At 56.4% G+C, this 25,205-nt stretch overlaps 2 protein-coding genes across 3 annotated transcripts in view; one reads left to right on the top strand and one right to left on the bottom strand.

Annotated features, from left to right (window-relative positions):
• SDK2 (sidekick cell adhesion molecule 2) overlaps nt 1-17,835 on the bottom strand; it is a 264,926-nt gene extending 247,091 nt beyond the window's left edge. The window contains exon 1 of one of the 2 annotated variants that reach the window (XM_078438221.2): nt 16,990-17,835. In XM_078438221.2, the coding sequence (XP_078294347.1) occupies nt 16,990-17,053 (64 nt within the window). In that variant the 5' untranslated portion in view covers nt 17,054-17,835. The remainder of the gene's footprint in view (nt 1-16,989) is intronic. The other variant, XM_078438220.2, reaches the window with a different exon arrangement.
• LOC144614414 (uncharacterized) lies at nt 17,821-18,964 on the top strand. Its single transcript, XM_078438223.2, has 2 exons — nt 17,821-18,460; nt 18,659-18,964. Exons 1-2 carry the CDS (start codon nt 17,821-17,823, stop codon nt 18,814-18,816), a joined length of 798 nt encoding a protein of 265 aa, XP_078294349.2. The 3' UTR covers nt 18,817-18,964.
• Nucleotides 18,965-25,205: the final 6,241 nt, after the last annotated feature.

The raw sequence follows: 25,205 nt of genomic DNA on the forward strand, positions 1-25,205 counted from the left end.
TCCTGCCACTGGGTGAGAGATGGCACCCGGGCTGGGCCCTATTTCCGAGACGCCCCTCTGGTGTGGCAACTGTGCGGCCCTGGGCTCGAGAGGGCTGCCTGGGGGAGGGCAGGCCAGAGCCCGAGGGCCTGGAACACGCACGCACGGAAGTCTCCAGAGAGGCAGGGCCTTCTGCGGGCCGAGTAAGTTAACACCCCAGAACGGTGCCTGAGGGGGGCCTAGGATAGCTTCCATGTCCTCCCTGCCTGTGGTGACAGACTAACGGGTTGGCCGGGGCTTGGGGACAGGAGGAGAGAGGCCAGCTGTCTTCAGGGCCTTGGCCTCTCCAAGGAAACCACCACCAACAGCGCCCGAAGCCTGAGGGCTGGGCGGATGCACGGTGCTCAGCCGTGCCAGGCTGTCGCAGGGTCTCCATGTAATTAGAGCGGAGCCCTTTGCTTGGCTTTCGGGCTTGGCCAAAGAAGAGAAGAGCCCGGCAGAGTTGATTCAGAAGCCCTGGCCTGGCCCGGAAGTCCCAGCTCAGAGGGGAGGCCTGGTGAGGAGCCAAAGGCAGACATTCATTCCTCTGGGGCCACTGTCCCCCAGGAGACAGGTGCTGGCATGAGGCAGAGCTGAGGCAGGAATGTGGAGCCTGGGGCAGGACGGGGAGAGAGGCTTCCTTAGGCCCAGCACATTCCAGGAAGACAGTGCTGGGGGAGGGGACAGTGCTGGGGAGTGTCGGGGGCACACCCAGGGGTCACTGCTCTACGGTGGGTATCAGGGCAGGGGACGGAAGGGCAGTGTCCAGTCTACCGGGGTGGCCCCTTAACCCTCAATCTTTCTCTGTCTTGCCCTTCCTGGGCCCAACCAACAAGAGTCGGTGCTGGCTGGAGGCCAGGGATCTCCAAGAAATCTCTGTGACGTTGGGCATTTTCTGAATCAACTCTACCGGCCCGTTCTGTGGTCGAGAGGATGGTCGAATCCAGATCCGTGTGGGTGAAACACATGTGTTCAGAAACGCGGGACCCTCCGAACGGAGCCTGGCAAGGGCTTAGCGCTGTGTAAACGGTGGCTCTGACCCAGTCTCTGGATTCCAAATGCATTTTTATATCTCTGGAGTCGGAATGCATCCTCCTGCAGATTAAATGGCAGTATCTTTTCTTCCTTAATGACACATAAAATAATGATGTGTCTTGTAATTGATGTCTGAAGGTCAATCAAATACGGGACAATGATGACAATGAGCGTACATATGGGACCGGATCACTTTCATCGACACCTCCCATGTGGGCGGAGCCCTAGGACGCTCTTGACGTCCTGTTCGGTGTGGAAAAGTCACGGAGAACTGCGGATGCCGGACAGGGCAAGCACCTGAGGTCCCTGGGGGCGGGGGGGGGGGGGGTGCTGCTGCGGGGGAGACGAACACAAGGTCACGGGCAGAGCTGTGACAGGCTGGCAGTCTCTGGTAGATGGGCCACGAGCACGGTGTGGGGTGCGGGGGACAGGGATCCGGCAGGAGCCCCTGTGACTCACAGTGATATGCCACGTACTGGGCTCTGTGTTAGGGCTGTGGCCACATATTATCTCAGACAAGCCTCCCAATCACCCCATGAGTGTGAGGGAGTTTTGTCCGTCTTAAATCCACACTTTAATGGAAGAGGAAACCGAGGCTCAGAAAAGCAAAGTCATCTGGCCAAGTTCATTTAGCCCGTAAGTGGCCAAACTAGGCCAAATTATGGGCCAGCTGTGGAAATGGGGCCAGGCTGTTCTATTCATCAGCAGTTAGAGGGCAAGCAGGAGAAACAGAGAAGGCCTTCGCAGACGGGACCTCGGCCTCCCAGCACGGCCGGGTGGGTGAGAACTTGGGCTCTGGGTCTGCCCGGGCCTGTTCCTGAGGCCACCCCTTACAAGCTATTCAACTCTGGGCAAGCTGCTCGAGTTCTCTGGGTCTATTTCCTAATCCACACGAGGGGGAAGGTATGCTTCCTCAAAGGCCGTTGAGAGGACCAGACAATCCGTGTAAAGCATTTGGAAGGACATCTGGCTCACCAGGAGCTCACACTATTCCCTGAGTCTGGTGACTCCAGAAGCTGATTGTCCAGAGTTGAGCCGCAGGCTCCCCCGACCCTATGCGTGACCTCAACCGTCTCGGGCTAGAAGCTGGGGAAGCAGAGGGGGACCCAGGGGTGTGCCAGGGAGCTTGGTCCCTAAACCGGCAACCGGCTGCCGCTGTGAAGAAAGGAGAGTGAGGGGTCCGGCTGCGGCCATCTGTGCCTCATCCCTGAGTCCCCATCCCGCAAAGGGCTAGTGAAACCCCCCACACTCCAGAGACTCTGGGGCAGGTGGAGGAAAGGTAAGCAGGTGGCCCCTCTCCCAAATCCACAGTCCAGTGGCTGACTCTTGATCCACCCTCCCTCCCCCAGCAAATGCCGTGGCTGCCCTGGGGACATCTGCCCCCAGACCCCCAGTGCCCCAGCTCACAGCTTCCCTGGCTCCTGGGAGCACAGCCCTCGCAGCTCCCAATTTAGCTGATGTGACCATCCCGTAGCTCCGATGGAACTGGAAAGAAGGTTCAGAGAATCACAGCCCTGCCAGAGGCTGGCTTGCAGCACCGGTGAAAACCAAAGGGCCACCACACATAGATGGAGCCCGCAAAGGGGGCAGGAAACCCCGAGCTCCCAAGCTCTGTGGCTTGGGACACCTCACTGGGCTCTCCTGGTCCCACGTCCTCCTCTATATAATGAGGAGCTCTTTATAATCTGACCTTAGTGGTTCTCTGAGTTGCCCTATGGTTGTAGCTCACCTACTGCCCCTTAGGGAGCTCCAGGACCCAGGGCCCGAGGAAGCATATGGGGCAGGAAGGCCAGAAGCCCCAAATGCATGCGACCATCCCCCATGTGGACAGGAGGCACAGTCACCGTGCTTTGGACTGCTGCTCCCCTCCTGAAGCTCACATAGTTTCTACAGGACGTCTGATGCCAAAGATGTGTGTGCCCGGAACGTAAGCACCGTCTGGGCTGGGGCCACGTGTGAGGAAGCCTTTCGAGAATGAGGCCAACACAGCCTGACCTCAGTGTCAGCCACCACCAAGGTGTGCATTTGCTGCCTGGGAGCCGCTTAGCAACTGAAAGGATAAAAATGAAGGCTCCTCAGAGGCTCTTGTCAGTGCAAGGGGTCAAGAACGAGAAAGGAAAGTAATCCAGATTGGAAAAGAAGTTAAACCGTCTGCATTCGGAGAAAACCCGATCACCTATGTAGAAAATCCAATGGAGCCTACAAAGAAGTTACTAGAACTAATCATTCAGTCGAACCATGTCACGGAGTCCCAGATCAACACGTCAAAATCAACCGCATTTCTATATCCTGGAGACAAACAGCTCCTAGTCGACATAAAAAGCATTTACAATTGCATCAAAAATATGAAATATTTAAGGGTAAATGTGCAATGCCTGTACTCCAAAATCCATAAAACGGTGCTCAGAGAAACCAAAGAGCTAAAGAACAGAGTGGAATCCCACGTTCGTGGGCCAGAAGATTCGACGTGGGTCCTTCACGCTGACCTATTTTATCAATGCAGTTCTGGTCAGAAATCCCAGCGGGTTTTCGGGGGGAAAATCCGATTCTAAAATGCATATGGAAATGTAAACTAATTCTTTTTTAATTTTATTTTGTTTATTTTGAGAGAGAAAGAGAAAGCACAAGTGGGGGAGAAGCAGAGAGAGCAGGAGAAAGGAGAATCCCAAGCAGGCTCTGCACTTGCCAGTGCAGAGCCTGAAGTGGGGCTCGAACCCATGAACTGTGAGATCATGACCTGATCCAAAGTCAAGACGCTTAACCAAACGAGCCACCCAGGCGCCCCAGTGGAAATGTAAACCGATTCTAAAGACAGACAGGCTGGTTCTAAAATTCATATGGAAACGTAAAGGATCTAGAAGACCCAAAACAATTTTGAAACGGAACAAAGTCAGAGAACTGACATTACCTTGTTTCAAGCTAGACTCATCGTAAAGCAACAGCAAGCACGAGAGTGTGCTACTCGTATAAAGACAAATAGAGAAATGAACCAGAATACGGTGTCCAGAAATAGATCTGCACGGATACGGACTACTGATTTTCAACAAAGGTGTGGAGGTAATTCAGTGCTGAACGGAAAGTTTAAAACAAGCGAGAAAAAAAAAAGACTGCCACAATGAGATACACATTTGGGGGAAAGAAAGATCTCTACTAGGCAGAGAGGGATTACTAAGGGCACAAGGAAACTTTGGGTGGTGATACATGTGTCCGTTATCTTGATTTTTGTGGTGATTTTACAGGTTACACATGTGTCAAAATGATTAATTTATACTCTTTTTCCTTTTTTAAGAGAGAGAGAGCACACTGGGGAGGGGCAGAAGGAGACGGAGAGAATCTTTTTTTTTCAATGTTTATTTTGAGAGAGAGAGAGAGAGAGAGAGAGCAAGTGAGGGAGGGGCAGAGAGAAACACACACAGAATCCGAAGCAGGCTCCAGGCTCTGAGTTGTCAGCACAGAGCCTGATGCGGGGCTCGAACTTGTGAACCCCAAGATCACGTCCTGAGCTGAAGTCGGATGCTTAACCCACTGAGCCACCCACTCCTGGAAGAGAGAGAATCTTAAGCAGGCTCCACACCCAGCATGGAGCCCAACTCGAGGCTCGGTCTCATGAGCACAGGATCAAGAGTCAGTGGCTTAACCAACTAAGCCACCCAGGCGCCCCAAGTATACTCCTTAAATATGTACGACTTATTACGGCAAAGCAAAAACAAAGCCTCCAGGATTCCCCAAGGACGATGGGGGCTCCTCCCACCCCACAAGACCTAGGCTTCAAGGTCACCTCCTCTGGGACAGCGTTCTCAGGTCTCCCCGCCAGACGCCCAATCACCCGATTCCACCTGTACTTAGCGCCTGGCACACTGTCCTATATTCGCGGCCACGTGCTTCATGCCCTCTTTTGCCCGTGAACAGTTTGAGAGCAGGGACCTGACTTGGCCTTTGCTGGATCCCAGGCACTGTGCCTGGGGCACCGTAGGTGCTTAGAAAATGCTTGATGAGCCAACAGAGGTTCGAGGCTTTTGTCATCCATCCACGCACCGGGTTACTCTGAGCTTCTAGCAAAAGCTGCTTCGGCCAGTGATGACTTCACGGCCCGCCCTTCCTCCCCCAGGGAGGAGGCCTCTGGGCTGGCTTTTTGCTTTCTTTACGGACGGGCATTGAGAGCGAGAGCTTCTGGTGGTGAGGAAGGAAGAAGGGAAGGAGCGGTGGTCTGCCCCTCTCGCGCGCAAGGCCTGCAGCGGGCTCACGGAGGTCCTCCGCTTCCACGGGAGGGGCTCAGCACAGCCACCACCGTGGCAACCGGACTTCTCCAACCTCTAGGCTGGACCTCCTCCAAGTGCGGCCCCTGGACCAGTGGCATCACCTGGCAGCTGGTCAGAAATGCCAGCCCCTGGCCCCCACCCCAGAAGCTCTGGGGGTGGAGCCTGGGAATGTGCATTCGGGCAAGCCCTGCACGGGAACTGAATGCAGGCTCCGATGCGAGCCCCGCTGCTCCGGCCCACCCTCTCACCTCCATCACAAGGCAGGCTACACCAGAGCTCCAAGAATGTGCTCCTGGGGCCCCAGATGTGAGGGTGCCCCTCGCTCCTTTGGCCTTCCCTCGATCCTCGGGTGCCCCGAGGCCCGGCCCTAAATGCGGCCGCCGCCTTCCCCCATCTGCGTGCCCGCGTCTCAGAGGCACGTCTTTGCTTCAGCTCTGACACCGAGCCTGGGCTCAGAGGACTGGGGCCCTGAGCTCTTCCCTGGCAGAGGTACAAGAATAGCTAGAGTTGGGGGCCTGCTCCCTGCACCCTGGGGCTGGACATTCCAAGTTCCTGGACAGACAATAAGCCCTAACATTCCAGGCGAGGTGGCAGGCAAGGGGCGCGGACAATGGGTCTTGTGTTTCTCCCCACGCCTTCCTGCGGGTGTGCTCACCCCGGGCTCTGCGGAAGGCTGAGCCATCAAAAGCACAGTGGTCCACTCGGCTGGCCCTGCTTCCCTCTCTCTGCCCAAGGCCCGGGCTGAGGCTGGGGGCCCCCCCGTCACACCCAGCTCACTCCCTGGGGCCGAACAATGTTCCTTGTTCCTGGAGGTCTCTAGCACCTTCTAGGTTCTTCATCCATCAAGGCCTTAGGAGAAAGGGGTTAAATGCCAACGCCTCTCTTCTTCCCACCCGGGCCCTGGCTGCTGTCCTCCTGGGGCAAGGGACAGCAAGCAGTGGACACAGCTCTCCAGCCACCCGGAGCCACAGCCAGAAGCATCTCCCCTCGCCCTGGCTGATTTCTGTTCATTAATGCAATCACATCAACACTGACAGGAGCCTATTTATTACTGCCCCGACGACAACCATTTTTTCACCCAGTGATGCACAGCCCCATAATGAGCTTGGGCCAGAGCTAACGAGGAAGTCCTCTCGACCCTCCCTGGCAGCTTCAGGCCTCACGATGGCCTGCCCCCGACCCACCGCCTGCCTGCATTTGCTCTGCCGGGGCAGGGAAAAGGGGTCCCAATGGGAAGGTCAAGGGCCGCTGGGCTGAGCCAGCCAAAGCTGCGTGAGGCCAATAAGCATGCTGTCCATGGGGAGAAGGCTTCAAGGTTGACTGAGCAAGAAGGCCGGAGTGCTGGGCACGGTCTCAGGGCAGCAACACGTCCCCCATTCTAGGTGCCAAGTCCTTGGGCCAGGGCAGCGAGAGATATAAACAGTGATGGAGACAGCTGGCCGCCCGATGGAGCCTGGGAGTGCATGGATGCTTTCAGCTTCAAGAGAAATCTCGAGGAAGGGACTGAATCGGACTGGGGACACTTAGTGAGTGCTGGGCCACGGCAGGACACCAACTCCAGTAAGACCCTGCTTTGCCAGGGGATGGCGTCCAGGAACCTCAGCTCTTCTGGAAGGCACCCGCATCTCCACGGGAAAGACCCCTGTGCAGTGGACATAACTTATCACAGAGGCCAACGCCTCTCACTAAGGTGACCCTCCGTGCCCTCACTCAGTGCCCTGCCCCAACAGCGTCGCCACTGGGCTAGGTGGCTTGGAATGAAAAGGGGGCTCAGGGGACAGCCCAGGGAGAGGCCGGGAGCCAGACCCCTGAATCCTGAATGGTATGGAGCAGACAGCCGGAAGGTGAGGGAGGACCCAGAAAACTCTGACCACCCAAGCGTCAGGATCACCTAGCGAGGGGCTGACAGCCTCACATTCCCACCGCCCATGCCCTTGAAGGCTCCACCGCCGCCACAGTGGACGGTTATGCTGGCCCAGGCTTGATTATGTTTGGGGCACTGCTTCCTCAGGGGGAACTATACGTCTACAAAACATTACAGAAACTTTTAACTATAAATGGCTGAAATATGTCAAGCATCTTGGAATCCTACAGATGATGTGACCCAAGAGATCACTGGATTCAAATTCTTCAAAACCAAGTTTTGACATCTATCCCAGGGGATCCAGGAAGCCACGGGCAGACATACCACACCTCCTTTAGCAGCATCCGTTGGCTTTAAAATACCCTTTGTGTGTTAAAATAGAATTCAGATAGGCTATGGAATAGAATGCAAATGTTCGTATATTTAAAACAGAACCTATAAAGGAGGAAAAGGTCACAGGGCTAGCGGGCAGCCTCAGGCTCACGGCCGGCTCCCCGGGGCCTGTGTCTATCCTCCTCCACCACAGAAGTCCATCACCCTACAGCTTGGAAACGCAGTGTTTAAGGCCCTCTGTTCCCCAGTGAGGACACGGAGGCCCAAAGGGACCCAGTGAGGACAGGTCTCGCGATCCGAGGCCTGCACGGCATCGCGTCTGTTACCCTCCCCCTGATGGTACCATTACCCGCAGCGGCCTTCTTCAAAGGGTTAAGTTCATTAATTGGGAACGATAATTTATGTCTAATGCCTCTACCCTTGCTGATGAAGGTTATTATCTAAATTCAAGGAGTTTATAATTAAAGAAATCAGTCACACGCACATTAAAAGATAATTCAGAATCAACAAGGCCAAAGTGCCAAACAAGACATCTAGACCGTCGGCATCCTGAGAGCACAGAGGCATCTGGGGGGATGTGTTCTAGCTGGAGCACCTTGGGGGAGAACGAGGGGTGCAGGGTGAGGGAGAGGGGAGGGGGCCGAGGGGTTCCGGGGGGTGGGGCAGCTGAGCACGTGGAGGGCCATGGCAGGGAAGGGGAGGGGAGGTTGCAGCCACATGGAGGGCCAGACCGTGGGGGGCTTGGCACTGAGACCAAAAGCAGTAGCAAAGCCCCTGGAGTGAAGGCCTGTAAGTAGGGTCTGACCTGACAGGCCTCAGCGTTTAGATCTTATCACCAAGACCCCGTGGGAGAGCAGATGCGGTCTCAAGGGAGGGGTCTGACTTCCCTTACAGAGAGGACAGGCCACCCCCGGCCGCACCCCGTGCCCCACCCTTTTCACCCAGCCAAGCTGGGGCAAAGTTTGTGGTCAAGCCAAGCAGTACGGTGAGCTGCTCCTGACCAGACCAAAAGCGACGGCCTGGGAAGCAGGTGACCTGTGTTCATCGTCGTTCACCGTCACTTTCTTACACATCGAGTGACCTTAGCAAGTGTCCGAAGTTCAATGCAATCGATGTTAATAATGTGAACACTTTCTGCCCAAACTCCTTCGAAGGTTGGGATGAAGAAAAAAAATGAGTTTGGCTGTGAAAGCCACACACAGAAATTTGAGGTTTTATGAAAGGATCCAATAAACACATTCACCTTAAGGCCTGAACAGCTAATAACCCCTTAACATGTGGGTTCTCTGCGGTGTATTTGCATTTTAAGTTGGAGCCAGAGAATGTCTTAACCGAATGAATAAGCCCGTAATAGCATACGTTTAGATGCCACCGGCTGGTCTGTGAGGGATAAAGGCAGCAGAGGCATTTCAGGACATGACGCACGTCCAATTGCAGACCCACAGCTGACCCTGCTTCCCCAACACCAAAATGGTGACAAAAATCACAATGACAAGCACTTATACAGCATTCACTATACACTGACTGCTGTCTGAGAACTCAGCAGATCTTATTAAACCGTGTCATGACCCCATGAGGTAAGGACTCCTGTTATCCCCGCTTTGCCGATGAAGAAGCCGAGGCACAGATGGGCTCTGCAACTAACTCATCCAGGGTTACCCAGACAGTAAATGACAAGTAGGATTTGAACCCAGGGAGTCATCCACATTTCAAGCTCCTCAGAGGCCTGTGCTGTCCCACTGGGACCCTCCGACGGCACGTTCTGGATTGGCTCTCACAGCCCAGAGCAAGAAATGGGGCATCTGTAGCAGATCCATAACTGACTCCCATCATGTGGCAACAACCCAAGCGTCCAGGTGCCCAGCCGTATCTCTGACCATTCCTCAGATTCCGAGCCACGCAAGTGCCTCCGTCACCTGCACCTTTCCAAGACCAGGTGCCCCTTGGCAGCAGGGGCTGGGGTTCCGGGGTCCTGGCTCCAGCAGGCCCTTGACAGTCCCTCATGGCTACCCCAGAAGCTGAATTCCCTCAATGGGCCACATGATGGCTAATAACGTTTCCTCCCCTTAGGATTATCGTATCATCAAAATTTCATCACTGCTCTAGGTCACTAATAGCTTCCTGCAGGGCATCAAACTTTAATTGCCTCTTCCCTGCCCCATTCAGTTTAAAAGACTCTTGTGCGGCTTGGTCACTGGCACCCAGTCATGAGTGCCCCAAGTGACCTTAAGGAGACTCACCAAACATCTCTGGGTCCCCTGGGAGGGGACAGGGGAAAGACAGAGAGGCACAGGGGGGTTCGCATCCTGATCTCTCATATCCTGCCAACCTGAGGCCCAGTGAGGACACAGCTAGGATAGAGCAAGAGCCAGGGGGGATCAGGAGGAGGAGGAGAAGTTCCAAAGGCTATTTTTGCTTTAGTTTACTTATTTATTTTTGAGAGACAGAGAGAGGGGGCAGGGGAGGGGCAGTGAGAGAGGGAGAGAGAGAATCGGTGCTGACAGCACGGAGCCTGACACGGGCCTCGAACTCAGGAACCGTGAGATCATGACCTGAGCTGAAATCAAGAGTCAGACACCTAACCGACTGAGCCACCCAGGTGTCCCTCCCAGGGCTATTTTCTCAAACTCTACCGCGTCCCCTGGGCCAGCCCTGGTCTTCTGCCAGCACAACTGAATGGGCATCTCATCAGCAAATGGTCATGTCTCTCAGGGAAAGTACCAGTGAAGGATGCCATGGAGGCAAGGGCAGCCTGGGGGAATGGGAAGATGACAGGCACTGGGGTCACAGAGCCCTAGGTTCAAATCCTGACTTCCTAGTTACACGGTCTTGGGGAGTTAATCTCTGTGAGCCTCAGTTTACCCACATGATGGAGAGCAGAGGTAACGGTGACACTTCCCCTAACGCTGTCTAATACCTAGAACTGCATACCAAATATGACTGTGCCTCCTCCCTGGTGATCCTAGGATGGGGAGAAAAGACCAGATCGTTCAAAACTGGGGGAGAAACACAAGCCGAAAAAGAAGATGCGGGTAGAGATACCCAGGGGGAAATCCGAGAACTCCGTGCCACCTGAGATCCCATCTCGAGACCAGGTGGAAGGGCCAACGCAGAGGCACAGCTGGCTGCGTGAGCCGGCTGAGCCCCTGCCACAGGCCAGGCTCCATGGAGGGCTCCGCTCGCCTCAGGTCCTGCGTTCCCCGCCAGGCTCCTCCCCTGGCACGACTGATGTACGAGAAAAACGGGGATGGGATGTAAGCGACCGAACCCAAAGTGGCCCGGGGGTAGCGCAAAGCGATGGAGCTTGCACCCAGGTCGCCCCAATTCCAAGGCAAGGACCGCCGCGATGCAGGACCCTTCTCAACAGCTCAAGGAAAAAAAAACCCAAACCGGGGAAGTAATCGCACCAGACTGGGGCTAACTTGGGGATGCTTTCCGGATGGCCCCGGCAGGAGTAAAGTAATTCTGTATGCAGTGCACTTCTGGAGACCACAGAGTCCTCTCTGCGGTTATGGAGGAACACTGGACATCACCAGCGCGCCTCTCTTTTCTCAGCACGAGGAAGGAGCCTGCGCTTCCCACGCCCTTGCCACTGGGCGGGACCACGTGATCAGTTCCGGCCAATGGGCTGCAAGGGGAAGCGATCTGGGCTATAGCATTTAATTGCAGATGCCACGACTTCCTCTCTCTCTTAAGTATTTCAAAGGGGGGCTCCAAGCACTGGATGGGCCTTACTCCCCAAACCCCCTAGGTGTCCTCCCAATTTCATACAGGTACAGTTCAGCTAGTAGGCACTCAAGAAGACCCCAAGGGTCACGCAATCCAGAGGCCGGACTGCCAGAAGCAGCTGTAGGGCCAGAGGCAGGAAGAGCTGGGAGTGAAGGTGAGAGAGTCTGAGCAGGGGTTCTGGGCTCAACAGCAACACTACCCCGTTCTGCGTAAGCCTGGGCCAGAATCTCTGGAGGACAGGGCTCCCATCCTTGGGGTGATTGGCTCAGCGTAACGAGGGCTTCACGGCAGGTGGCTTATGTGATGTACCGAGGAGCCCATCAGAGTGGGTGCCTGGTCAGAGAGGAAGCTGGAGAAGGAGGGACAGGCCGATGACAAAAGATTCCTTAGCTAAGGGTCCATTCATTCATTCATTCATTCTTCATTCGCTCATTCATATTCCTCGACCTCATTCTCCATGGTAGGCACTGCCCAAAGTGACTAGGGATACAGCAGTGGATAAAATACAGCCTCCACCCCCACGAGAGGCCAACAATAAATAAATAGACAAGTCAATATATGCCAGGTGAAGCCGAGTGCCATGGAGAAGGTAAAGCAGGGGAAGAAGTTCATTCTTGGAGGTGACATGTTTTCAGGGGCTTAGGGACAGATGAGGGACACTAGGGGAAAGTCTTGAAGGAAACAAGGAGTCAGCCTTGCAGACATCTGGGAGGACTAGGCATGACCGCAGGGACAGCAGGACCTTCAGATGCCAGGTGGGAGTCCAGAGACAGACCGGGCAGTTCCAGGAAGAGAGAGGTGATCAGTGTGGTGGGCAGAGTGGGTGGAGATGTTGGAGAGGAGGCAGGAGGCAGGAGGTGTGGGCTGTGACATCCTCCCAGCCTTGTGGCCAGTGCGTTATAAGCACTTATCAGTTACTCAGAGCAGTTTACGGTGATTAGGATCATCTCATTTAACACCCAAAAACAAAAAAACAAACAAAACCCCCCCCTACGAGGCAGCCATAGTGATCTTTAACATTTACAGATGAGAAGAGTCTCAGCTCTGGGTCATTCAGTGGTGGAGGTAGAGGCCGGGAGCCCTGCACCATGTCGATGCCCAAACCTGGAGAGGGGCCTCCGCAGGGCTCCCTGGGCTCAGGGAAGGGCTTTCTGGACCAGACACCTGGCTGGGGAGACCGATGAGACCAGCTGTGCAAACCACCCCCCCACCCACATCAGGACCCTGAGCAGCCCCGGGTGGCCCCTTGCTGGACACTGACACTGCTCCCTGGCCCTGCCCTCTGCCCAGCGTGTGGACAGCAGAGGGGGCGGCCACGAGGAGCAACCAGGATGTCTCAACATCCGGTTTGTTTTCTTTTCCATTACAGGCAGTGAGGCTGCTGCCGGCAGTCACTCCTGGCCCATTTGTTGCTATTGGCATCCCAAAGCCCTGAATTATGATGACTAATTCCCACCGCTTTAGGCAGCTCGAGGTCCGTCTGTGGCAGTGTGCTCCAGGGGGAGCCAGGGTGGAAAAGCCGCAGGCAGCACTGTAACACCCAACATCAAATCCAGCTCAGTCTCCTGACTCCCCGAGGCGTAAGGAGTCAGAAGGATCGGGGAGGAGGTGTTCCAGCCAATCAGATGACTTCTTCAACCACAGCCAAATCCCAGGATAACCAGCCACGGGGACACTGTCTTACAACCTGCTTGTTTCGTAAGATAGTGAGTCCCCCATCATCAGGGGTATACAAGCAGACACCAGATGGCCACTTGTCCCAGGCTTATGGGCAAAGAACAACACTGGATGGTTTTTTATTTCTTTCAAGTCCAACGTCCTTTCATTCTAGTCCTCAGAACAGACAACAAGTTCATTCTCCCTTACCGCTTAACTTACAGCCCAACTGTGTCCTGTGGTACAAAGTCAAATGCATACCAATATGCAGTTTAACACATCATTGTAAAGTCGGCCGTTCAGGCACTGTTTAAACAGAGAACTGCTGTAAAGGATTTGGCCTCTTTCCCAGCCGCCCTTCCCTGATGGAACCAGGTTCCTGGCCCCTACTCTGGCCTTCCAGTAGAGGACATAAGGGAGAGAGCGGTCGATAACTATTTGCCGAACACACGCACGAAAGGAAGGGTTTCTGAGGCAGGTGTCGGGCTGCCAGCACGATTCAGCCTCTGGGTAGGGGTCCCGAGCTGCTCTTCCCACGCAGGGGAGAAACCCTGCAGCCAGTAGAAACACCAAACTGTGTCACCCATCTGGCCACAGCCAGAATGTTCCAGACTCCCCAGCTGAAGCTAAGGGGCGCACAGGGCAAGGGAGACAGGGATGCAGGGCAGAGAGCCGCCTCTCTGGCCCTGGGAGAAGAGCACGAAGGGAAGCGGGGACGCCCCCCAGGCCCACTCCTGTGTGGGGCTTTGACACGCACCAGCTGAGCCCCAGGCAAGCAAGACACTCGGCCTCGTGGTAATTAGCAAGAGGCCCTGATCAATAAGTTATTTTTTGCTGTCAGTAATTAATAATTACAGCTTAGCCACACCATGTAATTAAACTTTCATCCCGCTCCCTTGCGTGCTGTTTGCCTTTTATTGTGATTAGCTCCTAGCACTAAACTTTCTCCCCTTGGAGCCTTCAAGAGCCTCCGAGGCTGGGCCTGCCAACACTCGTACAGGGGTCTGTGCTGCCTGCTTCCCTCAGCTCACAGCCCCTTTTGTCCCTCCCCCAGGCGCCGTGCTCTCCTAAGAACCTTCTGGACCAGCTGCTACTGCCCTCCTTCCGGCCCCTCGGCCTCCTCAGGATGTGCGCCAACAATAATTTTCGTGGCACCCGCAAAATCTCTCAAGAAGCTGGCGACAATGCACACGTCCAGGCTCCCCCGGGCATCTGCAGTCAGAGTACGTGGGAGTGGAGCCCAACACGGCCGCAGGGCCACTCACAGCCAACGATGGGGCCACAGAAGCCGGAAGTACAAGAAGCATCTTGGAGGAAGGAGAGGCATTCGTGGTGTTTTTGGTGGGTGGCCGGGGCTACTCCTCATGGTCCTCTGGCTGGTAATGTAAAAACCATCATCATCGTCGCAACAATTACCCTTTATCGAGCACCTCCTAAGTGCCAGGCACCTGCTGAGAGCTCCCCCAAATACCTCGAATCCCTCTTTCTACAACATCACTGCCCTTAGTTGAGGAAAAGCATACGAACTGGCTTGACATTGAGGTTTGGGGGAAATGGTCGAATGGCTTTCAGTATAAGCAGGTGATGTGGCCCAGGTCCAGCAGCTGAAAAACACCAATGTAAGTCTAGACAAAATCCAGCGGCGGCCAGCGTGAGGTCTGTCCCAGAGAGGTACACGGCCTGGTCCCTCATTCTGTCATGACTGGAGAACAGGGCTGAAGGGGCTCAGAAGCCACAGACAGTGGCGTGGCTTCAAGTACCCCAAAGGGTGAAGGGCATGGCCTCAAACTCAAAAGAGAAGCTAAGGAGAAATGCCACTCTCTAATCCCAAAGCAGACAGGAAAGGACCCCGCAGCCCCGTGGCCTGCCCCTGCCCACCCCCCCCTGGGCCCCTACGCACAACACAGCACTGCCCCCAAGTCAGGCCGAGACCAAGTTCCCACAATCCTTTGCACAGTTTGTCTCCCGCCAGGAGACAAATGGGGAGTACCCACGGACTCTGGAAAACACTCTCTCAGAGCCAGAGAACACAAAGGGAGCAGCAGGGGACCCAGGCAGCCTCACTCAAAAAGGCAGCAAACAAGAGAACCAGAGAGAGGGGGAATCAATCGGAGACCTTCAGCGATCCTGACAGGGCAAGCCCCTTAGCAGGAGGACAGAGACAGGAGGTGGCCCGGCCTTAACTTCCGCTGGACCAGGGGATCTTGGCCTCAGGTGGATGGGACAGTGTTGGCTGGGACATAAAGAGGCTTGATGACCCAGGAGGAAGGGCCTTCAGGTGCCCTGGGGACTCCTGATGGGCCTGGGCCTGGATGGGCGGGAACTCAGGAGCCCACCTGCCACATAGAAATCATGCCACTGTGGGAGTCCGGACAGCAATGAAGTCAGATGCCTCCAGACAGGGGCTGACACCCCCAGAGCCCTCCCAGTCTCCGGGCTTTCAAGCTAGTTGACCCACGGGCATCTCAGAGCAGATCTGTGAGGTGCCCCCGGGGCAAGCTACACCCTGTCCCGATTCTGCCAGCCTCGAGATCTTCCTGGAACCCTTAAAAGAAAGGCCCTGCCCTAGCAAACCCACTCCAGCTGCCGATGGTCCTGGTTCCAGGGAGAGAAGGGCCCAGAACACACCTGGTCCCTGACTCTGCCCCCAGAACACCCAGCAGCCTTGGGCAAGTCATTTAACGCCCCCTGGACCTCAGTTTTCCTCTCTGTTAAATGGTTGCTAGAGTAAGCTGACCTCTAAGGTCCCTGCCTGCTGGAAGATTTTATGATGATTGTAAAACTAATAATAACTTTTATTACCTTACATTTACAGGGCCCCTTACAAAATTTCTAAGTGCTTTAACGTAAATTACCTTGTAAAATCCACCCCTCAACCCTGTGAGTGAGAGCTGATTATTCTCATCTCTTTGATCCCGGCTCCCTGAACTGCCTGACGCTGGGCGCAGTGGGGTCCCTTCACCCTCGCCGCTAGACGACCCCAGGGCTGGGGTGGGGCCCTTCTGAGAAGCAGCCTCCATATGCCGGCGCCCCCGGGTAGGTCCAGGCACCCTCCCGAGCCTGGAAGAGGGAAGCCAGGCCCCGCGAGTCCTGAAGCTCAGCCCAGGCTTCGTCTCCTTCCGCCCCCAGCAGGCGCCGCTCGGACACCGCTGGCACCACTGTCTGGATCTGCGAACCCCAAAGGCAAGGAAGCACCGGTGCGGCCGCCCTCCCCCGCTGGGACCTGCCCAAGGGCTGGGGGGGCGGAGGGGGGTATGTCTGGGCACTTGCCCTCTGGAGGGGGGCAGCGCGGATCACGCCTCCTCATCCCTCCTAACGCTCCCACCCCCAAAGCAGCTCTTCTCCACCGCGAGGCTGCTCCATCCAGGCAGCTACAGGTCAGAGACAGGAGCGGCCGGTGGAGCGGGAGGGACAGGCAGGAGGCTGCGTGTGTCTGGGGGCGGGAGGGGAGACGCCCCAGACCCTCCCCGGGCACCACCCCCCGCTGGGTCCGGGCCGCAAGCGCGACATCGGCTCCAGCCCCGCCCCGCCGAGCACCCCCGGCCCCAGCGGCGGCCCCAGCCGGGCGCGGGCTCCCGTATGTGGCCAGGCCCGGCAACTGCCCTCCCGGGGCCACCAACCCGGCTCCCGGCGCCCGACTCGGGCTCCCGCCCCGCTCTCTCGCCGCGGGGCGGCCAGCCTGTGCCCGGCGGGGCCCTTCCCGCGGACGCCGAGCGGGGACCCGGAGCCCGGCCTGAGGAGCTCGGGAGAGGCGGGTGCCGCGCCCGGCACCGAACCGCGCGCCCCTCCCACGCCGGCCCGAAGGCACCCGAGGTGGGTGGGGGTCGCTACCCCTCACCGCATCCCGGACGACGCCTCCCAACACGGACCCCCCCCCCATCTTCCCTCCTCTGGAAGCCACAAGTCTCAGAAAGACGGCCCCACCCCCGAAAGAGAGCCCCCAAAACTCGAGGAGGGGATCCTGAAACTCCCTGGAGAGGGCTCTGCCCAGACTAAGCCCCGTGTCCAGGAGGCCCCCGAGAGGCCAGCGAGTCCCCGCCACCCTCCCCCTCCTCCAGCACCCTCCCCAACCCCACGTGGGGGTGGCCCTCCTACCTTGGGCTCCGGTCGCGCGGATCCGGTGAAGGGCCAGCAGAGTCCAGACCAGCAGCCCCCACATGATGACCAGCCTCGGGTGGGGGGTCCTCCGCACTGTTTTATAATCCTGGGTGGGGGCCTGGGACCCCGCGGCTTCGTCCGGGGAGACTGTCCACGCGGCCCCGGCCGGGGGCTGGTAGATGCCCGGGAGGGGCAGCGCTGGCGACCCCTTCCTCCTCGTCTGCTGTCCAAGTCCGATCCCGGAGGCGCGCCCGGAAGGCGAGGGGCGAGCAAAGAGAAAGGGGAAAAGCCCGCTCTCGGATTCGGGGCTGCTCCGTCTTCTAGCACCCCAACTCCGACTTCTCCCAGGCGGGGCGGCCTCCGCGATCCCGCCGGGTCGCGAGCCGGGCTCCGGAATGAACCGGCAACTTCAGGAAACTTCCTCCCGTGGCCACGTTGCCCGCCCCCCGCCCCCTCCCCGCCCCCTGGTTGGGTTCTCCGGGCGGACGCAGTCACGGCCGTTCCAGGCGCCGGGCCCCCGGGGCCGGGCGGGAGGCGAGCGCGGCGGGAGACGCGGGCGCTGGGCGTCTTTCAGGGGCTCCGGTTTCGGGGGGCGCGGTTAGCATAGCGGTCCGAACCTCCCCGGAGCTGAAGTTTTCTTCTCTCTAACTTTGCAGGCGGCATCTGGCGGGGCCGAGCCGCCCCTCTCGGCTCCACCGCCCTGGCGCCCAATCCGCGGACGCTCGGTCCTTCCCGGCGGCGCCGGGCCCGGGCGCGCCCTCGGCTCCGCGCCCAGCGGGCTAGCAAACTTTGCGGGTCCCGCGGCCCGGCGCGCAGCCCCGCGCGCCCATGTCCGCGCCGGCTGCGGGGCGGCGGGGACGGCTGCTGGGCTCGGCGGCCCGGGCTGTCGCCGGCGCCCGGGCGCGGAGCCTCCTGCCGGCCGGGGACGGAGCCCCGCGGCGCTGCCCTCCGCCGCGCGCTGGCCGGGGCTCTCGGCGAGACGCACGGAGAGCCCGGCGGGCAGCCCCGGCTCCGGGGGCGCGGCGCCTCCTCGGACGCCCGGCGCTCGCCGGCCCGCCCGGGCCCGAGGAGCAGCGGCCGCCGCGCCCGCCCCGGCGCCTCGGCCGCGCCGCCGCCGCTCGCCGCCCGCCTCCGGAGCCGCCGCCGCTCGCCGAGCCCGCCGCCCTCCGCTTCCCGGGCTCGGCGTCCGGAGAGCCGCTCCTGCCTGCGCCGAGCGGGAGCTGCGGGGGCCGCGTGAGCCGGGGACGAGCGCGGCGGAGGCGGAGGCGGAGACGCGGAGAGGGGGGCCGAGCGCTACCCCGTGGCCGCGACTGGAGACAGCCTGCGCGCGGGGAGGGGGGTGGCGGCGGCGGCGGCGACGGCCCCGAGCCAGGCCCGGGAGCGAGCCCCGCAGACTCGCGGTCCGTCAGCGCGGCCGCGGGACCCGCCGGAGGGCAGCGAGGCCAACCACGCGCCTGGAGGGGGAGAGGTGCTCACCGAGCCCCTCCCCACCCCTCGGCCGGCCTGTCCTTCCGGCCCCGGCCCCGCACCCCTCTCTCGGAGGCTTCGTCGGATTCCCAGTCTCGCCCACAGCCCGGAACCCCCACCACCCTTCCCGTGACAGGGGTGGAGGGTGTGTTGGAAAGAGGGGGTCGGTCAACGGGTTGATTCCAGTTTCCCCTCCCAGGTCAGGCTTTCGAAGAGTCTGGAAACGCTCAGGGCCCAGAGCAAGACAAAAGGGAGGCCCGGGACTTACAGATGGCTGAGAAAGTGAAGTTGGTGCCAAGGCGTATGCATTCTTTGTTCCTTCTTTTCTTTTTCTTGCTTTCGAGCTCTGCAGGCTAAGGGGTAGAACGGAAAATTGGTGAGGGAGCCACAGAGAAGAGGAGTGGCCCAGAGGAGTGAGCCGGCCCAGCACCCGCATGGAAGAAGCCAGTTAGGGTTTGCAAGACGGAGTTAAACTTTCCTGGCCCTAGACGGTTTTGCCTCCCTGGACTCCTTTCTCCACTGGGGGGGGGGGGGGGGGGGGGAGGGAGGGGGAAAGACTGCTTTCACATAAAGACACACATAATAATATTACATATTAAAACATTTTCTTCAATCTAAAAGTTCATTGATTTTGTCTGATTTTAAACGAAATTAAAACATTTTCATGGGCCCCCAGTGAAAGATTGTGCTCCTTGGCATGGAGCTGCTGAGCCTTGGGGTTTCTGCTGGGGACCAAATAGCCCTTGACACCCCCCCACTTTTTACCAGGCCACTTTTCTCCTCTCTCCCTAGTGGTCTCTTCTAGCCTAGTGCCTCACTGAGGTCTGTCCTTTCCTAGGGCCCCGCACCACCGCAGAGGACACCCCCTTCTGATTGCTGGGGAGCGGCCACACCCACCGTGAACATTTCATTGCTTTTAGATTCTCATTTCACCTCCGTGGGAAAAGAACCGTGGGCATTTTCTGAAAATGGCCGAGAAGCTGGCCTGCCTTCTTTACAACCCTCCCAATCCCCTAATTCAAACACTTTGTGACTCTTTTCTCTGGGCGACTTGTGCCGCATCCCAGGCCGAAGCCCTTCTGGCTGGCTGACTGGTAAACAAGAGGGCTTCGGGGACAGGGGCCTAAGTACGGCCAGCCCTCCTTTCCCTTGGTGGCCACGCCATTTCCGGCTTCTTGGGGTTGCCCGGCTGTGGCCTCACGCATCCGCACTCTTACCTCCTCAACCTTGGGCTCAGGCCCTTCCCAGACCGCGGAGCACTGCCCAGGGTGCTGTTACACTCCTCGCTCACAGAGGGGGCTTGAGAGCTGGATTTGCTGGGAACTCCTCCTCAGCCAGCAAAGAGGCAGCAGGAGGCTTATCTCAGTTCTCAGAGGGTGGGAGCTCACACTGCCACAATTGTCAGAAACCTTGGTGGCTTTGCCCTCTTCCTGTCCAGCCCCAGACTTCCAGCAGCCAGGAGTCGGCCTGTACTGGATGTTCCTGGGGCTCTGAAACAGCATTGCTCTCTGTGAGAAGAGACACAGTTGCATAACCATGCACTTTCTCCTGGGAGTCAACTGCCAAAGGTCAGGGCAGGGCACCACCCAGGGGCTGAGGTGGGGGAGTTTTCCTCTGGGGTTGGAAGTCTCAGGCATGGTAGAGAGTAGAGGGCATGGGGGGCATGGGTACCCTATCTGCAGCTGCTCCAGCAAATCTCTGTCTCCAGCCATCTGGGGGTGGGGAAGGGACTCAGGGGCTCCGTCTGGCCTCAGCCACACACACAGACACACACACACACACACACACACACACACACACAGGAAGGGAACTATCTGATTTTGCTTCTTACTGGAGTTTTGCTGGCCCAGGAGGAGGCTAAGCAGGGAGCCTGCCCCTTTGAGAAGGGCTCGTTACCGGGAAAGCCACTTGAAGACACCATGACCTCATTCTTGCCACCAGCGGTGTAATTAGAGGTCGCAAACCGTGCAGTTACAGTGGGTGCCACATCACGAGGGGCTGCTCAGCTTTCCCAGGCTCCACTCTGCTTCCCTCGTTGCAGTCCTGCCCCTTCCAATCTGAGTCTCTGTGCTCGGCTCCCCCTGGAAAACTCGGGACACTTTATAACATATAAACTTCATGTATATCCCGTCTCCCTCCACCACCAAGGCCAGCACTTTGTAGAAGGCTCTGTATCGTTAAAAGCCTCTCTCCATACATTTTACTCTGTGAATCAGAGGTGGGGGGGGGGGGGGCACGGCAGCAAAAGTCACACAATTCACTCCAAAACAGAAGGGAAGGCCTGGGTTGCTCTGCCGGCTCCCTTTTCAAGTGGATGGTGTGTGTTAAAACGTCACCTCTCTTTTTTTTTTTTTAGTGATTATCTTTTTTTTTTTAATGTTTTTTTTTATTTATTTTTGAGACAGAGAGAGACAGAGCATGAACAGGGGAGGGTCAGAGAGAGAGGGAGACACAGAATCTGAAACAGGCTCCGGGCTCCGAGCTGTCAGCACAGAGCCCGACGCGGGGCTCAAACTCACGGACCGCGAGATCGTGACCTGAGCTGAAGTCGGACGCTTAACCGACTGCGCCACCCAGGCGCCCCAAATGTCACCTCTCTTTTTTTTTTTTTTTTTTAATTTTTTTTTTCAACGTTTTTAATTTATTTTTGGGACAGAGAGAGACAGAGCATGAACGGGGGAGGGGCAGAGAGAGAGGGAGACACAGAATCGGAAACAGGCTCCAGGCTCCGAGCCATCAGCCCAGAGCCTGACGCGGGGCTCGAACTCACGGACCACGAGATCGTGACCTGGCTGAAGTCGGATGCTTAACCGACTGCGCCACCCAGGCGCCCCCCCAAATGTCACCTCTCTTAAGAAAACCTTCACCGAACCCCAAGCAGGACCACTTTCTTAGACTCTCCTGTCGCACGTAGAGCCAATGAGAGGACATTACGGCAGACCTTTGCCAGGGAGCTCTTGGTGAGAGGGTGTGGCACCACATGCTGGCCAAGAGCAAAGAGACAAAACCCAGGACAGTCAGATGCAGCTGTTTGACATCACAGAAGGCCAAGACCCTCCTCATCCCCACCATCCCCTGGTGTCAAACCCGGTGCTCTGTCCCATCTTGTGCACAGAAACCAAAGGGCGGGCAGGGACAGAGTCAGCTTTTCAACAAGATTATTGTATATTTTTTTCCTATTTTCCATCTCAAATGTAACGACAGCTAGAACAGCGTGTTCAAGTGCAGGGTGGGGCCCATCCTCCACCAGCCGGGACCAGGGAGGCAGCGGTGATGCCGGGGAGGGGAGAGGCACCGTGTCCGCCCCCTCCCCGTACCTCCCTCCTCCCCCCTCCTCTTCTGTTCCCCGCTTCCCAAGCTGTACTGGGTGCCACCCTCAGCCCAGAAGCCCATCCCTGTGGTTATAGTGCAGGAAGGGTGGGCACCAAGAACAGGGGAAAAGCATCAGACACAGCTCTGCCTGGAAGAAAATGAAAGAGCGGTCAGAGGAGGGGTGCCCGGGTGGCTCAGTCCGTTGGTTGAGCATCTGACTCTTGATTTTGGCTCAGATCGTGCTTTCACAGTTCGTGAGTTGGAGCCCCATGTCCGGCTCTGTACTGATAGCATGGAGCCTGCTTGGGATTCTCTCTCTCTGCCCCTCCCCTGCTCTCTCTCTCTCTCTCTCAAAATAAGTAAAGAAACTTAAAAAAAAAAAAAAAAAAAAAGAGTGCCCAGAGGAGAGTCTGGTGGGGAAGTGGTCTTTAAATTATGGGGTTTCAGGGCACAAATAGGTCCCATGCCTGTGCCTCACCCTTCCCAGAACCTGATGCCAGGCCAGTCTCAGAGTTGCTGAGGAGGGGCCTGGGCAGGAGCAACCACCCCCCTGAGCGGGGACTTTCAGCAGTGCTGGCCCTGTGGTACCTGAGGGGAACGCAGGCTACTAATTGCCTTGAAAGACGGCTTCCGGTAAATAATTAATGGCATTCTTTTTTCATTTTGTTCTGTTTTGAAGATGGAGAGAGGGAAGGAGTCGAATGGATAGAAGTGGTTTATTAATCTCCTTTGGAAAAGTGAGAGGCCCTGGGTCCCCCTCTGAGTCGGCTCGGGCTGCCATACCAAAACCCCGCGTCCTGGGGGCTCACACAACGGAAATTTATTCCTCGCGGTTCTGGAAGCCGGGAAGTCCAAGATCAAGGTGCTGGCCTATTTGGCTCTCAGTGAAGCCTCTCTTTGATGGCTGGTAGATGGCGAGAGAGAAAGAGAGAGAGAGAGACCCGAGCTATCTCTTCCCTTCGTATGAGGACCCTACTCCCGACCACCCTTATGGCCTCAACTAAACCCAGTTACTCCCAGTGACCCCATCTCCAATACTGTCACACTTGGAGGGGCGGGTGAAGAGGGCTTCAGCGTGTGAATTCGGACACGATTCAGCCAGCGGTAGCCCCCAATCCAGGCTCCCCCCCCATCCTCAATTCCCCGTGATAATTTACTTTTAGTCCTCTGGGAGGAAGAGCCTAAGAACACAAGACACGCCCAGGGCTGGGCTGGGGGGCAGCCTGCAACTTCAGCTCCTCTGGGCCAAGGTCAGAGCCACCCTGCATTCAGCTCCTGACCTCCCTGGGATCTGGGGTTCCAAATGCCATGTTCCTTCCTGCTTGCGCCCGCCAGTTCTCCAGGAAAGGAGGAAGGGGGCACAGAGGGATGGGGGCATAAACCCACCAATCCTGGCGCAGAAACACGCAGCGGCTTGCTGGTCGGCAGCCAGATGCAAGCTGGAGAGAATAGAGGTTAACAGACCACAGGAGACAGCATTTTTAAACAATAAAGTTGCTAAATGTAGCCTAGGCTGGGGAAGAAAGGGAACACACAAAGAAACATAGGCATGTTTTATAACTGGGCCAGTTTCAGCCACCCTGAGCTGTGGCCAAATCTGGTGGAGCAGCGTGGTGCTAATGCCAGCCAAGAGAGGGCGCTGTAAACACACACTGCTGGCTGGTCCAGGAAGGAGGAAGTTGGTTGGGGGCAAAAGGCGTACTCTGTGGTAGTTTCAGAAATGAAACCAGCACACATTTTACTCACCCATGTCTTTATTGTGCCTACAATAAAAACACCATGGAGAAGCCACCCTCTGGGTGGGGGGGGCAGGAAATCGACCTCTACTTTGGACAAAGATTTAGAATCATTTAGGGCCATTCAAAATCGTAGAGTGGTGAACTCTTAACTTGGGCAGGGTTTACTTCACCTGCTCAGTTTAAGAGGAAGCGGTGGATCTGCCTTTCAGAGCCATGGAAGGCAAGATCTCACAATTAAAAGGGCTCGTACCTTTGACTGGGCACCGTCCACATCAGCCACACTCAGCTGGTTGTTTCACAGCGATGCCCCACACAGCCCTGCTGATCCCCTGGCCGGCAATGCCCTTCCTCCATTCACAAACCACATGTACACCTATGCATGCACACGCATACTCTCTCTCTCTCTCTCTCTCTCTCTCTCTCTCTCTCTCTCTCTCTCTCTCCCCCTGGCGTCCTACGTGTTTCTCTTTAACACTTACCCTGTCTGATGAAGTACTGATTTTATGTGTTAGTTTATTTATTACCCATCTTTCCCCACTCAAATGTAAGCACCTTGAAGGCAGGGATCTTTGCCTGTTTTGCTCTGTGCGTATAAGATTATCAAAACGAGATCGAGTGGTGATCTATGTTCATTGAGATCAAAACAACAGGAAAATGTGTATGAAGCGTGGACAGCCTTTCAATTTCATTACTGTGTCTTTACTTCCCCCGACCTTGCAAATTAAGCCATTTACACCTTAAATGTGTATTTTCTGATGTTTATATTTACAGCAAACATTCACTACTTCCCGAAGATTAACCCAATCCTTGACTAGTATCTGCAACAGATACAAACACATAGATTCATTTGACTTCTAAGAAGTAAGGTTTTGCAAGAACTAAGTAAGTTGGAAGGTAGCATGAGTTTTGGGCATGAGGGTACTTCTCATCAACTATGCAATTAATATTCTTTTTTTAAGTTTATTTATTTTCAGAAAGAGAGAGCGAGAGAGAGAGAGAGAAAGAGAGAGCATGCAAGCAGAGGAAGGACAGAGAGAGAGGGAGAGAGAGAACCCCAAATAGGCTGTGTACTATCAGTACAGAGCCCAACGCAGGGCTTGAACCCACAAACCGTGAGATCGTGACCTGACCCATAATCAAGAGCCCAGTGCTTAACCTACTGAGCTACTCAGGAGCCCCTGTGCAATTAATATTCTAAGGTGAGCTATGGTGGAGTTAGTCCCGCTTACTTGGTTTCTGAAAGGACTCTATAAAAGTTTACAGTACAGACTTCTGAAAAGCCTGCAAATAAAATGTGATTCAATTTACATTCTAAGACCAAAGTCTACCCGTGCTTGGGATAGGATAGAGGCATTTTTTTCAGAAGGGAAAATGCGAGAGTGGCAGAGAGCTGGGATGTGGCATCGGAGAGATTTTAAATATTCGCTATCTGACTCTTTCCAGAAAGAGTTTGCTAACTCTTGCTCTAGAAGAAAATGAAGGCAGGGAGTCCCATGCATGTCTTAGACTTTGGGATGCTGACATCGTGCACCCTGTTCAGGTCGGTTCAGACCATTAACTTGCAGGTATGAGTATCAGCCTGCCCTTCTATGCTTGCCCAAAGCTATCTGAAGGCAGGAGTCCAGAGATGTGAGATGATCCTAGCTTCCCATCACCTGACTTCTCTCTGGCCAAAAATCACAGCCAGCAGGAATT

Source organism: Panthera onca, chromosome E1 (assembly GCF_046562875.1).
Source record: "Panthera onca isolate mPanOnc1 chromosome E1, mPanOnc1 haplotype 2, whole genome shotgun sequence".
Lineage (NCBI taxonomy): Eukaryota > Metazoa > Chordata > Mammalia > Carnivora > Felidae > Panthera > Panthera onca.

Bases quoted from the DNA above. Each gene is read 5' to 3' on its own strand.
- LOC144614414 (XM_078438223.2), top strand. From the start codon at position 17,821: ATGTCCGCGCCGGCTGCGGGGCGGCGGGGACGGCTGCTGGGCTCGGCG. The intron at 18,461-18,658 runs GTGCTCACCGAG...TTCCCCTCCCAG, and splicing joins ACGCGCCTGGAGGGGGAGAG to GTCAGGCTTTCGAAGAGTCT.